This window comes from Microtus oregoni, unplaced genomic scaffold (assembly GCF_018167655.1).
Source record: "Microtus oregoni isolate MIOR12 unplaced genomic scaffold, Mior012 000006F_ref0000085, whole genome shotgun sequence".
In the NCBI taxonomy this organism is placed as follows: domain Eukaryota; kingdom Metazoa; phylum Chordata; class Mammalia; order Rodentia; family Cricetidae; genus Microtus; species Microtus oregoni.
This window is the reverse complement of record NW_024543065.1, coordinates 46608500-46624648: the sequence shown is the minus strand read 5'-3', so window position 1 is coordinate 46624648 and position 16149 is coordinate 46608500. Positions and strand designations below refer to the sequence as shown.

Genomic DNA, 16149 nt, shown 5'->3' with positions numbered 1-16149 from the left:
GTGGGAGCCATGGGAGGGCTGAAGCTCCCTAGACAGGCGATCCTATGTTTCCAAGCTCCCTCTGGTTGCCCAAGATAGATGCTCGGGGTGAATGCGAGGAAGGGAGGGAGACTTCTGGCTTCTAGTTACTAAGGATAGACTCTATGGGAACATTCCTAATTATTCCTTCCTTATTTCCGCACCATAAAGTCTGGCTACCTTAACAACAGATGCAAATTTTTATTTCTCCTTCCTCCAAGCTTACAGGTACATCAAAGCTACAGCCACTTCACTTCTTCTTCTTCTTTTTTTAGACAGTATTTTATGCAGCCGTGATCCAATTCCCTATTTTGCAGCGAATGTGCAAAAGCTTTCTAGTCTAGCTCTGACCTATCCAAGCCCCAGAAAGGCCATGCTAGAGACTAGCTTTCCAAGGGCACTGGACTAGGACCTCTTTAACCAAAGCTGCAGTTCCTCTCAGCACCAGAAGTGGCACACTGGAAAGGGGTCCGTGTGGGAATCACTCAGCCAGAGCCTTTCTTCTGCTTTACTGTCAAAGGACTCCCTCACAGGAAACCTCAAGTCAGAAGACTCTCTGTGAGGAAGCCATCATTCCATGGCAACAGAAACTGAAACATACATTCCAGTATCCCTCCACAGAAAGGGTCAAAAATGTGGGGTGCTTTGAGCTATTTTACACTTTCTTTTCTGCCTAGCTTCTTTGTCAGATTATGTCACTGCCAAATGTCATCTTACTTGGAGAGTCTCATGGGGTGCACCTCCTATAGTTAGAGAAAACAGATCTCCGTGCTCTCGCATTCTGGAATAAGTGAAGGGAGCCCTTGGGGTCACCTCAGTTCCCACTTGTCCCCATCTTCAGTGGGTCAGGCTCTTCCCTGACCTAGGTCTGTCCGAGAGGACCTGAACCCAAGTCTGCTAATGACATCCAAAGATTTTCCATCTTGGTTCTTGAGTCTCGTGCAGTAGATTTGTCTAACCTGCAAATGACTCGACCTTGGACCCAGCGACCTTCAGAAGGAATAATAAAAGCCTTACTGTTAAAAACCGTCTGTTCATTCCAGGGATCGCTCTCTGTGGGGAGGAACTGAAAAGGTAATCAGGCCCTAACAGTAAAGACAGAAAGGAATGGCTTCATTTACTTCACAGGTTGTTGCTGGGTCCTAACTCTTCCTCAGGGGAGGGGGTGAAAAGGCGCGACGTCAGCTAACACAGACGCGGGGAGTCAGGAAGAAGGCTTACAGCAGGCTCATTTATTTAACGATGGGGGGAAAATTTGTATGAAACCCTTCCAGCACCCAGGCGGTTGGATCCATTGGCAGCTGACATCTCATGCTCGTTTCTCATTGGTTAGGCACGATCAGGACCTCTGACAGTGCCTGTTGCTAGGCACTCAGGAAACACTGCTTGGTAGCTCCTTACTGGCTAGGCACAGACAGGACCTTTGACAGCTCCAGGCAGACTCCAGGTTGGCTCCTTTTGGTCAGGTAGGCCTAACTTCCTACAACAGGGACAGCAAGATGGCGGCAGCAGCTCCCAGTTCATGTTAGCCCAGATTCTCTTGATGCTCAAAGTCTGGGGATGGACTAAAGGTAACTGTGCCCCATATGTCCGGGGCCTCTTGAGTCGCAAGCTTTGCAAAGTGGTATGGCAATCCCCAATATATTCAAGGGCAGCATGAGTTGGTGTGGTGATATTTTTCTTGTGCCTGAAGATCAGACTGTGGAGTTAGCCACACTAGTTAGCCATGGAGGCAGGCAGTGGTGGCACACACCTTTAATCCCAGACAGAGGCAGACAGATCTCTGTGAGTTCAAGACCACCCTGGGCTACACAAGATTGAATTAGTCTAAAAGAGAAACAGGGCTAAGTGGTGGTGGCTTACACCTTTAATCTCAGCACTAGGGTGTGGGAAAATGTCTTGCTGGCCTGAGGACAGCAAGCAACCTCCACTAACCATGAACCCTCACTGGGCCATACCCGGCCTAGCTCCAGGGTCAGCACACAGCCCTAGTCCATCCTCTGTATTACAGATACCTTTTGTTGCCCTATGTGAACCTTGACTGGGAGTTTCCCATGGATACAAAGCCTAAGCAAAACTTGGTTAGGGGAAACCCAGAAAACCGTGGTACCTCATGAACCAGGTATTTGCAGTTGGCATTGTATTTTTGGAAGCTTCATTTAGGTTGTTTTGAGAATATGAAAATCTACTGTCTGAAGTGTGAACACAGAGAAAAATAATAATGCCATGAACGAAGGGAAAGTGCTTCAGTCCACTGAGACTGGGGACCCCTGCAGTCACAAAGGGTAAGTTCATCCTCAAAATGTCTCTGAGTCTTCATTTCCCAGACCCGCGTGAACCCACACACCTGCACAGTGTTACCATGACACTAGAGAGGCGGATATGGGATGTGATATGGCGGGGGGCGGGGGGGGAGAGGACTTCAGGATTCAGTCTGAGGTTTCATAGGCACAGGATCACCATTTTGGTCTGGGGATTCAGTAGAGGTAAGAATTTGTGGTTGGCTGCTCTGCTCCTCTGATCTTTCAGCATTTACCCCTATATCTGACTCCAGGTTTTACTACTAAGTCCAATTAGAATTTGCACAACAAATTGGTCTCTTTGTTCTCAAGAATCCCTACAGCAGTGTCGAGGGACCTCTGTCTCCTGGTCCTACACCCATAAATATGGCCTCTTTAGAACAAGGCCACTCTTTCTTCCTCCCTCCCTCTCTCTCTTTTGTGGTTTTTCGAGATAGGGATTCTCTGTGTAATATTCCTGGCTGTCCTGGAACTCACTTTGTAGACCAGGCTGACCTTGAACCCACTGAGTCTGTCTGTCTCTGTCTCTGCTTCCTAAGTACTGAGATTAAAGATGTGTACCACCACTGCTTGGCTGAGAACATCTTTCTTAATCATAATCAGTGCAGAACAGAGAAAAAAAATCTAAAGTTTTGTAGAATCCATTCATGTCCCACCCGGATCTATATACCATATGTGTTCCTGTCCCAACAATGAACGAGAGGCAAATCAGCCTGGGGATCTCCAGACACGAAGAACCCATCGGCCTACAGTATGTAGCCAGTGTGTAGCTCCACTCACAGTGCCTCTTCCCAGATGCTGAAGCATGAGACAAGTTGACCACTTACAGGAAAGCATCAGTGAGCACAGGGCAAGTCTGTATAACCTCTCCTGAGCATCCCAAGACAGCAGAGATCCTAATTCTAGGCTGTTCCTTCTGGGTTTAATAACTGTCCTCCATCAAGTAGAATGAGAAGTGATATTTGAAATTATTAGAGGTCCGGTTGTGTCAGCCTCAGAGTAGAACAGATAATGGTCAACGGAACTCAGGCTTTTGTATCCTGGCAGCTATGGGTAGACCCTGTGAAGCAAACCCTACCCTATTGGAAAAGGGTTCGGGACTTGAGCTTGCCTCAACTAGCCTATACGTAAGGTATTTGGCCTGCTCTATGTTTATGCGTGTGTGTCAGAGAAGCCCAAGCCAAGCTCCCATGACTCTGGGTGACGACAAATTAGTCTGCTGACCATCTGTCTTGACTGTAAAGGGAGGCCTGCCTATCAACTGCCATTGAAGAAAGCAGTGTTGAGTAAAAGACAGAAAAGGTCCTGGGGCAGGGGCATTGGTTAAGTAAGCTCTTGCCAAGTAGCCCCAGGCTCATCTTGTACTTGCTATGTAGTAAAGTCTGGCCTCACATTTGCAGTCTTCCTGCTTCAGCCTTCTAAGCACTGTAATTACAGACATACTGCCTAATCCTGGCTCCAAGAATGCCTTTTGCTCAGACTTGAGCCCCAAATCAAATTAACCTGAAGCCAAATACTGAATAGATATTTTGATTTCATTCACCACTAATGATGATTTTGTTGGAGTTATTTTGATTAGGGTTTATGTCGTCTGCGAGTAAGAGAGTTCTCTACCTCTAACTGTCCCCATGGGATCAGTGAGCCCTTCACCTACCGGAGACGCAGGGCTCAGAGCAGAATGATCCCTGAGCTCCATGGACAGGATGGAGGATAGTCTTGTCTCTACAAGTTAAGAAGCTGCAGGTGGATGACGATGTCCAAGTTGCCTCCTTTTCTCCAGTTTCCATTCCGTGTTCTGACACCTTGTCTTCAGTTCTGACACCATGGCATCAAGCCACAAACTCATTGTCAGTCATCTCTAGCACAAGGAAGCATATAAACAAAACTCTGGAGGTTGATAACCTGGGCTGTTACATAGGTGGCCTCTGTGGCAGAAAGGATTACAGTGGGCTAGGCCAGTCAAAGCACAAGACAAAAGGCAGAGGCTTGGAGCACTGAGGTTTTCATTTGCACAAAGGGACTTGGGAATCAGGCAGTAACACCCTGTATCCTCAGGGGCAGTGTGAGTGGCAAATCAAGGTCTAGGCTTTGGGAGAGAATGAGGGGGCCCAGCAGTGAACACACTAACCACTGGATGGGTTCCCTCAAAGCTTCAGAGGAGCCTCAAATCCAGACGGTGCTATAAAATCACTTTTAGATGGTGGCATTTAACATCTTTGACTATTCTCAAGCTCCCTGGTAAACCTTCACATTAAATGTGACTCCAGGTATGGGTTTCCTGGAAGGCCTTGGGTGAAGAGGAATCCCAAGGGACTGAGAAGGGCCAGGTTCTAAGAGCAATAAGCTGTTACTGAACTGGAGACAGGAAAGACTATGATGAGTGAGGGGCTTAAAATATGTGACACACATTTCTAGGACAATTGGAAGATGACTGGTGCCGACCTTGACTACAGTTACTCCGACACAAACCAAACCCTTACCCTTAGACCCTCAACAAGTTGGTCCCAGAACTCTCCCAGCAAACTGTGTTGTGTCTCATGCATGTGACTCTACATATCCTCTTGCAGGACCTTTGTCTCTTGCCTTTCACGGAGGGCCGCCCTGCGGTCACCATCTCATCCTTCCACAGGCTTTGATGACTCTTACCCAGGGCATGAAAGCTCTCGTTCTTTTTTTTTTTTTTTTTGGTTTTTTCGAGTCAGGGTTTCTCTGTGGTTTTGGAGCCTGTCCTGGAACTAGCTCTTGTAGACCAGGCTGGTCTCAAACTCACAGAGATCCGCCTGCCTCTGCCTCCCAAGTGCTGGGATTAAAGGCGTGCGCCACCACCGCCCAGCTGAAAGCTCTCGTTCTTGAGACCCCATGGCCACCCTCCAAAACCTCCACTTTAGCACCTCCTGTCCCCTGACCTGACTCCTCCTGGGACACCCTCCTACGAGGGGAGGTCCTTGCACCCGGAGGGCAAAGGCAAGGTGAGTTGACCTGGACCAGGCCGGAAGTGTTGGTGTCTGCTGCATATTATGAAGTCACTTTCGTGCCCCCTGTGTGTGTGTGTGTGTGTGTGTGTGCTTGGTTGTTGCCAAGGCAACTGAGAAGGCTAAGAGCAGACTACATTTCTACATTTCTCACAAGCCACCTTAATGTCTGTCCACCCACGGAAACGCCGGCCAGGAAATCAGGGGACTCGGGAACTGGACCGATTCTTACCTGCATCCTGTCTGATGAGATCCCTGCAGATCCCGGTATCCTCATCAACAACCTCTGCTGCGGGAGAATCAACCCTCTAGAGATTGTGTCCAGTGTACTGTATGCAGAACACGGAGCTAGACCCGCGACTCAGAAAAGTTAGGAGTCAATGGAGTTAAAATTTTGGGGTAAAAGAAGTGACTAGGGCCTCAGCATAGGCAGCGAAGTGAGCTGCAGAGGCCCGATGTGGTAGAGCACGGCTGTAATATGAACAGGGTGGAGTCGGGCAGGGGTGGGGGGGGATGCAGGAGGATGGAGAGTTACAGGCCAGCCTGGACTACAGAGCAAAGTCCTGCCTAAATAAACCACACTTGGCCTGACGGTGGTGGTGCAGCCTAGCTGATTAAGGCAGAGGCAGGAAGATCTCTCTGAGTTCGAGGCCAGCCTGTTTTACAGAGCCAGTTCCAAGGACAGCCAGAGCTACACAGAGAAACCCTGTCTCGGGGCTGGGGTGGGGTGGGGGGGTGGGGGGGCAAACTATCTTAGGTGATATGATCTGTGTCTTCCAGGCATCTGTAATAGCCATTGGCTTCCTCATTCTCCCCAGCTGGCTTTTCTGATTTGTCCCATGCTGTTCCTGGGAATCAGTTATTGGGGTGAAGGAATGCATGAACACCCTCATACTTTTACACATTCTGCCTACTACAGGTCATACATTGTCAATATTGGAACTTGAAAATCTAAATTTCTGGCAACAGGTGGAGGCTTATGCCTATAATTTGTCCATGGGGTGGAGGCAGGAGGATCAAGAGTTCAAAGTCATCATCCTTGTCTACAAAGGGAGTTGGAAGCAGGTCTGGAGTATGCTAGGCTCAGAGGTTAAGACGCTGCCAAGCCTGAAGACCTGAGCTGGATCCTGTGCTGGCTAGTCTTATGTCAACTGCACACACAAGATAGAGTTACATGATTGGAGGGAACCTTCATTAAGAAACGTCTCCGTAAGATCTGGCTGCAAGCCAGGCAGTGATGGCGCACACCTTTAATCCCAGCAGTAGGGAGCAAAGGGCAGGCACATCTCTGAGTTCGAGACCAGCCAGGGCCACACAGAGAAACCCTGTCTCAAAACGAAAAAAAAATCAAATAAAAAGCATTTTCTTAATTAGTGATCAATGGGGGAGGGCCCAGCCCATCGTGGGTGGTGCCATCCCTGACCACAGTGGTGCTGGGTTCTATAGGAAAGCAGGCTGAGCAAACCATGGGAATCAAGCCAGTGAACAGCTGTTGCCTCCAGAATCCCACCCTGCTTGAATCCCTGTCCTGACTTCATTCAGTGATGAACATCAATATGGAAACATAAGCCAAATCAACCCTTTCCTTCCCATTACTGCTTTTGGCCATAGTGTCTTGTTGCAGCAATAAGAACCCTAAGACTGATCCCATTCCCACATGGTGGAAGAAAAGCGATTTCACACGTTATCCTCCAGTCTGCACACGTGTGCTGTGCGGCATGCACATGCATAATAAAATGTAGCAATTATTTTAATGGACTGAAAAGACAGCGCAGTTGGTACAGTGTTTGTCATTCAAGTATGAGGACCTGACCTCCCCAGCACCCATGTAAAAGCAAAGCACTAATGACAGGCTGGTGGTGCCAGGTCCGGGAGGACCAAGCTTTCTTTTTGGGGGGCTATCAGCCAGTTCTGAAATCATGATACAGAGACTTATTAGTTATGAATGTTCGGCCTTATTTTCACTCTCATTTTAATCTGTTCCTCTTTACGTTTTGCCGCAGGGATTTTTCCCTTTCTTTCTGTATGTCCTACTCTGTGTCGCTGGCCGGCCCTGGGTGTTTCCCTTTCTTTCTCTCTCGTTCGTAATCTCCTTTCTTGTTCTTCCCTAGCCTAGATTTCTTCTCCTTTTTATTCTCTCTGCTCTCCAGCCCTGCCTATGTCTCTTCTGCCGAGCTTGGCCATTCAACTTTTTATTAGACCAATCAGGTTCCTTAGGAAGGCAAGGTAAAACAGCAACACATCTTTTCATAATTAAACAAATGCCACAGAAATAAGAGGAACACACCTTTACACAGTTAAATATGCCACGGCATAAACAAACGTGGCAGTCTTTACACAGTTAAAAGCTTGAGCTGACTGGACAGTCAGATTAATTGAAATGGTGAGGTAGTTCAGCAAGAGATCCTGACCAACAAAATGGGGTTGAGAGCAAGTGTGTGCAACACACACACATGTAAATTTCCAGAATGGGTGACGTCATCTTAGTCATCTTCCTGTAAAATACAAGGCACTGGTTATTGTTTGGGGGGGTCCTCCTTCTAGGGGTATTCAAGTCTTGAATGTTTTGTCTGTAAAGTTTAACATTTTTCTCTATGTACTCCTACGTCTTCCCCACTGGGAAGGAGCCGGGATTAAAGGAATGTGCCACCACCGCCCAGCTTCATCTAGCTTTCTTATACATCCCAAGACCACCTGCCTAGAGATGGTGCCACTCACAGGGAGCTGGGACCTCTTACATCGGTTAGAAACATGAGCACAAGCAATACTTCAGTCAAGTTGAGATTCCTTCTTTCCATATGTGTCAAGTTGTACTAAGAACTAATCAGTGCCTGATCTGATTATCTAATCACAAGATGTCAAGTGACCATCAAGGCAGTGTTATCTGACCCATGTCCATGGGTCAGCTAGGCACGGGCAGCAATCTAACATAACGTGAAAACAGTATAGTGGAACTCAAACTTGACCTAGGCCATGACAGGCCCCACATGAGGACTTGTGGAAAAGTTGAGGATGCAGCTCATCAGTAGGATGCTTGCCTGTCACCGTAGGGGCCCTGGGTTTGATTCCAGCATCATACACATAGTTTATAGGGGAAAACTTAATAGCACAGAGGGGTCCTAATTAACCAAGCCAGGGACAGTCTGAGATTGGTGGGACAGGCTGGGCACACTGTGAGAGACCTGGCCTCCCTAAGTTCTAGGCTACAAAGCATCGAGTCAGTATCTGGGGTTGTACGTGAGGCTGTTCAGAGGGAGACAAGGAAGGAGACACAGTCTCATCCCATACATAGCTCATTAATCACATGGGAAATGGAAAACTAAGGCCTGGTGTTCTAGCTTGGGGGTGAGCAGAACTATGGGGACAGGCAGAAGGCTTGGTAGAGTGGTGACAGGTGCATGGAGCTTCCCAAGTGAGTGGTGGGCTCTGAGTTCCTGAGTATCCTGTCATGCTCCAAGAGACAATGGCTATATGAAGCAGCCTCTGTCCTACCTTGCCAGACTCTCCGATTGTAGTTTCATCTGATGCAGTGGTCAGTGAGCGGACAACACTCACCGCAAACACCAAATGCAAGTAGAGGACCACACCCATGTTCGAAGAGTCTCGTCACAAGCACCTATTATAAGCACCTACATATTCTCTCTCTCTCTCTTCCAAGACAGGGTTTCTCTGTAGCTTTAGAGCCTGTCCTGGAACTAGCTCTTGCAGACCAGGCTGCTGGCCTTGAACTCTCAGAGATTGTCCTGCCTCTGCCTCCCTAGTGCTCGGATTAAAGGTGTGTACCATCACCACCCATTGTTGGTTGTTGGTTGGTTTTTCTTTGTAGTTTGGCTGTCCCTGAACTGGTTCTGTAGACCAGGCTATCCACGAACTCAGAGATCCGCCTTTTACACACACACACACACACACACACACACACACACACACACACATAAAATAAATCTCCAATGAAAAATAAAAATAAATAATCTTGAATCCAGGGTACTGCCTGGAAAAAAACAATTTACATCATGTGGTTTCCAGGGTTTGAACACAGGTCACCAGGCTTGGCATCAACTTGCTTTTTGTGCTGAGACATCTTGAAAGCCCTGGAATAATTTCACTGGACTCTCATGGGTGCTCTATCTTGAGTGAAGAGACTTTTTTTTTTTTTTTCCAGGAAACGTTTACACCACAGTTGCCCACAAGGGGCCCTCATTCTAGTCTTGGCGGACATCCATGGTTTTCTCCTGGAAACAGTAACAGAAATACCTAGCAGCCCCTCCCTGCACTTACTCTCCAGCTGCCCACAGATCAATTTGATAGTGTGGCCAAGGCTCAGTAGGCAGGCTATTCCAAGGCTTTGAGATGATCTCCCGGAATCAAGGGAAGGAAGGGCCAGGCCTCTCTGGAATGTGCAGGGTTTGAGCAATCCAGGACTGCAAAGTTAACCCTTTACTGGACAGTGCTACACAGGACCCAGCTGACTTCAGTGACCTGAGGGCTCAGTGATGTAGGTGGCAGGTTCAGTGAGTCACCCAGTCTGCACGATAGATCCTGGCATTGAAATTTCCGCATGGTCTGGTCACTCTGTCTCAAAAAGTGTTAGAATTGTATCCATAATCATTTGCTCCACGTTCAAACAAACCGCTCCAGTGTATTAGCCCTCCACCTCGAGGACGGCAGAAGGCTGAACAAGCACATGATGACTAGCATTTTGACCTGTTGTTCACCTCTTTTTCTTCTGGGGTCTGGAAACCTCAAACCCCACAAATCCAGGACCAGCCATCAATGGTCTCCGGGTTGTCATGGCAACACTGCTCCCAAGTTCCTAATTGGTCATCAGGTTTAGCGATGACCAATTATTATATTATATTATATTATATTAATTATATAATCATAATATAATTATTATTACAGTGAGGAATAAATGCCTAGCTCCTCAGTGGTGTCCAACATAGTATAGCAATGCCGGTTTTGAGTTCTTAAAGGTTCAGCGAGGCCCTATTTTGGCCTTAACCACAAGAGGACCCACACAATAGCAGGGGATCTTTATGACCATCCTTTTTTTTTGTTTGTTTGTTTGTTTTGTTTTTCGAGACAGGGTTTCTCTGTAGCTTTGGTGCCTGTCCCGGAACTAGCTCTGTAGACCAGGCTGGCCTTGAACTCACAGAGATCTGCCTGCCTCTGCCTCCCGAGTGCTGGGATTAAAGGCATGTGCCACCACCGCCCGGCTTGACCATCCTTGAGAAAGTCTGGAACCACCTGGTAGAATGGAGCCCCTTGTGTCCCTCCCCTGACTTCAGGAGAAGAAAACTGGTGACAGGGCTTGGGAAAGGTCTTGGGAACTGGGGACCCCATGATCATAATAGCTGAGGCATTGGCCAGACATGGTGGTGAATGCCTTTTATCCCAGCACTTGGAAGGCAAAATGACAAAACCAAAACCAAAGAAAAACCTTGAGACACTGTGGTCAGAATGATAGATCTGTCTGCTTAGACCTCTCTTCTGCCTCTTGAGGTCTGGCCTTGTTCCCAAGATGTCCTGATGCTGCCTCTGGTACACTAAAAGAGCTCAGGAAATACCCACAGGTGAATGAATTCCCTGCAAGTGTCTTTTTGTCACCCATTTTATAGAAGACCCAAGGGCATACTTGGGAGACACCGAAGCTTCCCCCACCTTCTGGGATCCAAGGCACCATGACCTAGGAGGAGGAACAGTTCTGGAATGAAGTGGATGAGAGTGGGTATCTGCCAGCACGGTGTGCGTGACAGAGGTCCAGGGCTCAGGAGAAGGACTGGGCTGGTGCGATGGCTCAGTAGGTAAAAGCTGTAGCCTAAATTCAGTCCTTAGAACTCCCATGGTAGAAAGGGAAAATGACTCCTGAAAGTTGGTTTATGACCTCCATATACATGCCATGGCGCACATGCACGCGCGCACACACATCATAAAATATATATATGAGACAAGGTCTCTATGTTCTCCTGGCTATCCTGCAACTCTCTATGTAGACTAGGCTGACTTTGAACCTTTGAACTCACTTTCCTCTGCCTCTGTCTCCTGAGTAAAGGCATTGGACACCTTGCTTGGCTTACTGTGAGGTTTCCTAAGCCCCGTGTAGGCAGTAGTAGGTAGGGAGGCACCGAGATAGTACTTAGCAGATGCTGGGCAACCTCTGGGCTCTGACTCCTGCCTCCTCTTAGCGGAGGAGAGATGACCGCAGGTTTCAAGCTCTGGGATGAATATGGTGAAGATGCTGCAGTAGCATTTAAGAGGCAGTAGATTAGGACTGGAAATGAAGGGCCCTCAGCGTCTACCCAGCTTTCACATTGTCCACTCATCTTTGCATAGGCTACCCTAGCTCCTAAACGCAAATGCAGATCCACCTGTTGGGTCCCTCTCTTTAAAAAAAAAAATTAAAGATTTTTATGTATTTGATGTATGAGTGCTCTCTCTATATATATTTGCCTGCATGCCAGAAGAGGGCATCAGATCCTACAATAATCATTGTGAGCCACCATGGGGTTGGTGGAAATTGAACTCGGGACTTCTAGAAGTCTCTTAACTGCTGAACCATCTCTGAGCCAGCCCCAGGTCTCTTCGTTAAAGCAGCTTTCATGGACCACCATCAGGCTGAGACTCTTCTCTCTCTCCCCTGTGCATTGCCATCCGAAGACCCCTTCTGACCCGTCCGGACCAAGTCTACTCTTGCCTACCCCTACTCATCCTGGGTGGGATGGAGGAAGGGCTGAGGGCGGTCTATCTCTGAGACCCCACTCCCCACTCAGTGGGCCGAATAGCGGTTTCCAAAAACATTCACATCTTAATCCCTGGACTATACCTTATGTGACAGAAGAGACTTTGAGCCTGTGATGAAGGATCTGAAAATGGGATGCTGTGACTGGAGGCACAGGCCTGTAACCCAAGCTGCTCAAAAGGCTGAGGCATGAAGGGAAGGACTTTAAGTTCAACAAGGCCAGTCTGGAAAACTCAGTGAAAAACTGTCTTTAAAATAAAAATTCAGAAGCTGGGCGGTGGTAGTGCACGCCTGTAATCCCAGCACCTAGAAGGCAGAGGCAGGTGGATCTTAAGGTCAGCCTGGGCTAGAGAGTTCTAGAATAACCAGAGTTACACAGAGAAATCCTGTCTCTAAAATATATTTTTCAGAGGCTGGAGAAATGGCTCAGTGGTTAAGAGCACATGTTGTTCTTGCAGAGGACCCAAGTTCCATTCCCAGCACCCACAATCAGGCAGCTCACAACTGCCTGAAACTCTAGCTTCAGGGAGCTGACTTCTCTCACCTTATTGGGCACATACACAGACACATATGCATACACATAAATCAATAATAACAATTTTTAAAAATTCAGGATGGGTGGTGGTGGCGCATGCCTTTAACCCAGCACTTGGGAGGCATAGGCAGGTGGATTTCTGTGAGTTTGAGGCCAACCTGGTCTATAGAGTGAGAGTTCCAGGACAGACAGACAGACAGACAGACAGACACACACACACACACACACACACACACACACACACACTTGAATTGTCTTGCATTATCTGGCTAGGTGGGTCCAGTGTACTCCTACATTTTTTTTTTTTTTGAAACAGGGTTTCCCTGTGTATAGCTTTGGCTGTCCTGGAACTCACTCTGTAGACCAGGCTGGCCTGAAACTCAGAGATCTGGCTGCCTCTGCCTCCCGAGTACTGGGATTAAAGGTGTGCACCATCACCTTCCTACTTGCTCCTAATATCCTGATAAGTGAAAGAAGATAGCTAGCGGGTCAGAGACATTTATAGATGTTGTATTGCTGACTCTGAGGAAACCACAAACCAAGGAAGGCAATCCTAACAGCTGGAAATCTAAGGAAATAGATTCAGAGTCTTCAGAAGGACCTGAGACTGTCGGCTCCCCAAGTTTATTGATTGATTATTAATTTTTATTTTGCAACAGAATCTCACATAACTGGGCTGGCCTCAAACTCCCTGCACAGCTAAGGGTGGTCTTGAATTATTGTTCTTCCTGCCGCCACACCCCAGATGCTGGGATTATAGTTCTGTGCCGCCACACTTAGTTCGGCACTTCAGTTTTGGCCCCATGACAAGGTCTTAGGCTTCTGGACGCGGAACTGTGAGGTAATGTGTGTGGTTCTAAGACATGGTGTTAGGGGTAAATTTTACAGTAGCCAGAGGAAACTAAAGCAGAACAGCCACTCTATCCCCACTGGACCAGCCGTAAAGCTGGGCAGTGGTTCCCAGTGACCCACTGCACTGATCCCAGTCCCTGTGGGTGACGTTGGCACCAGGTGTGAGCCAAGAACTGGTCTGGGAAGACACACCCTCAGACTCCCTGATGTTCTTCCTCTGGCTCCCTACCTGGAAGGTCGCTGAGTTGCTCCCACAGGCATGCTAGGGCCCCTGTCAGCTGGGAGCTTGCAAGCCTACGGTGCCCATGGGCATTCCCAGGCTGCCTCTCGGTCATCCCTGATGTTGTCACTTCCCGGGCAAGCATTCTGTATAAGCCGATGCCTAGTGCCAAGGACACACATGTAAATAAACCACACAGAGCCTCCAAATACACAGAAGTCACACTTCATTCTGGAAAATGCTGCTCGCCCTTAACACACATCGTCTCATGCTAGGTGAGGTAAGGCAGGACACGGGGTTTCAGAGGTCTATGGTCAGCCTATGCAGAGAATAGTTGTCTTCCTTCTACTCTGTGTCTAAGCCAAGAGTCTTTTGGAAAGACAGGAGCCACCTTCCATTGACACTGGAAAGGCTTCGACTTCAGCCGAGGCACAGAGGGAAGCCTGGGCAGAGCTGGAGGAGCCCCGGAGAAGGGGGAAAATGGGGGATAAAAGGGTTCAAGAGAGGACGAGCAGCATCTCTCATATTATCTAGGGAGGACCAGGACCTCCCGCTCTGAATGTTTCTGTCTGAGCCACAGGGAGGCCTTGGCTCTCCAAGTCATGATGACCACAACTGTTCCACAAGGTATTGAGTAGGTCCCAGAAACCAAAGTCTGGGGGAGACATCGAGACTCCCAGACCAGTTTGGGTTTTACTTCAGAAGTCACAGCCATCCCTAGCCCTAGCCAGGCCACCCCCGTCCCTCCAAGTCACAGTCCTGATCAGGTGCGCAGGTACTGAAATTTACAGACTGGCTGTGGGCAGCGAGGTGCATAATCAGAATAGTAAACAGTTTTGTATTCCAAAGATGGGAGCCCCGGCCCCAACTGTGGTGAGTCCAAAGGACGAGTGAGCCAGAATCCTTCATCCCCAGGCTGACCAGGAATGTGTCTCCCTCAGTGGGCTTCCAACAGCATCTTGTCAAGGTGAAGGATAAGGTGCCCTGACACGGCCCTGTAGAGATGTCATTAGGGGAGAGGCCACCTGGACTTCCACAGAGATGAGAATCAGGGGTATCCCAACTAGACCTACACAGGGATGTGGTTCACAAGTAACCGTCATTGGCCAGGGTACCTTCAGCTTAGATGGCCTGGGGAATCAGAGACATTCTCAGCGGATTCTTGTAGAATGATTACAGTAGTTTGAGAGAATTCGTGTCTTTCCAGTCCCCAATCTGGAGATTTCTGTTAATGCCCTCCGGGATGACATAGATATCTTCAGGCAGGGAGCCTGGGCCTGGAGCACTGAGGCATTTATTACTGTAGTTACACCATTTTCCCTTCATCCTGTGCCTGCAGGTTCCAGCCAAGGTCAGTCTCTGTCTTCGGAGTTTGCTGAGGTGGTGTAGGAGGTGTATCCAGGGTCCCCTGCGAATCTACTGGGTCCTTGGCAGCTTCCTCAAGCTCTGGCGTGTCCTTGGTAGCCTCTAGCGTGTCCTTGGTAGCCTCTAGCGTGTCCTTGGTATCCTCTGGCGTGTCCTTGGTAGCCTCTGGCGTGTCCTTGGTAGCCTCTGGCAGGGTATCATCCGGGTCCAGGTCAGGCTTTGTGGGGCGCGGTATCCAGATGTGGGTCCAGGGTGTTATTGGCGTGGGCCGTGGTGGTTGCCAGAAGCTAGGATCAGGGCCCAGAGCTACGACCTGTGGCCGTACAAGACCGGAGGTGGTGACACGAGGGATGAGGAAGAAGATGTAGACACCAGAGACAACAAGGCCTGCGGCCACCAGCACAGCCAGCGCCACTGCCGCGTTGAAGGCCCATGTGGGGCTGCTCAGGGATAGGCGACGAGACAGTGGGCGGCCAAGGCGCAGTGGAGGTGGAGGCGGCTGGGCACGCACGGTGCGGCTCTTGCGTGGCCCAGGAGAGGGCGGCGGTGGCCTCAGGTACAGGAGCCCACGGCGGCGATCGAAGCGCACGGAGCCCTGGCGTAGGGGTTGCGCGCGTGCGTCGCGAGGCAGCAGACCTGGCTGCGTGGGTAGAGCGGGAAGCCCCCGGCGCGGGGCCAAGCGTGTGGGCGCACGGCACATGGGGCAAGCCACTGCATCTCCGCCACCCGCCGTAGCCAGCGACAGGCGTGCCAGGCACTCAAGACAGAAGACGTGGCCGCAGTCCAGGCGTTTTGGCAGTTTGAAAATGCCGTCGAAGGGTGACACACAGATAAGGCACTCCATGGGAGATGCGGGGGGCAGGATGGGGCTGTCGGCTGGGGTGCCATCGCCCTCCTCTTCTGCGTCCTCTTCTTCACCTCTGCTAGGGGACGTGGGTGCAGACAAGGTACCTGGGGAACCCGGGCTCGAGCCCTGGGAGGCTCGGTGGCGGCGGAGCCAAGGCGGTCGAGGACAAGGCATCCAGATTGTACCTATGGGGAGAAGAGCTCAGGTAGGGATCTGGAGGCTGTGGTTGGTTGACAAGATTTCAGGGAAGAGCAGGAAGAATAGTTATAAGAGTAGGTTCAAGGAGGCAGAAGAGGAGTCCTTG

The 16149-nt window shown here is 49.3% G+C and overlaps 1 protein-coding gene across 1 annotated transcript; it reads right to left on the bottom strand.

Annotated features, from left to right (window-relative positions):
- Nucleotides 1-14022: 14022 nt before the first annotated feature.
- Nucleotides 14023-16019, bottom strand: Rnf225 (ring finger protein 225). The gene is made up of 2 exons (XM_041653787.1): nucleotides 15183-16019; nucleotides 14023-15098 (listed from the first exon to the last, which is right to left on the bottom strand). Exons 1-2 carry the CDS (start codon nucleotides 16017-16019, stop codon nucleotides 14940-14942), a joined length of 996 nt encoding a protein of 331 aa, XP_041509721.1. The 3' UTR covers nucleotides 14023-14939.
- Between the last annotated feature and the right edge of the window lie 130 nt (nucleotides 16020-16149).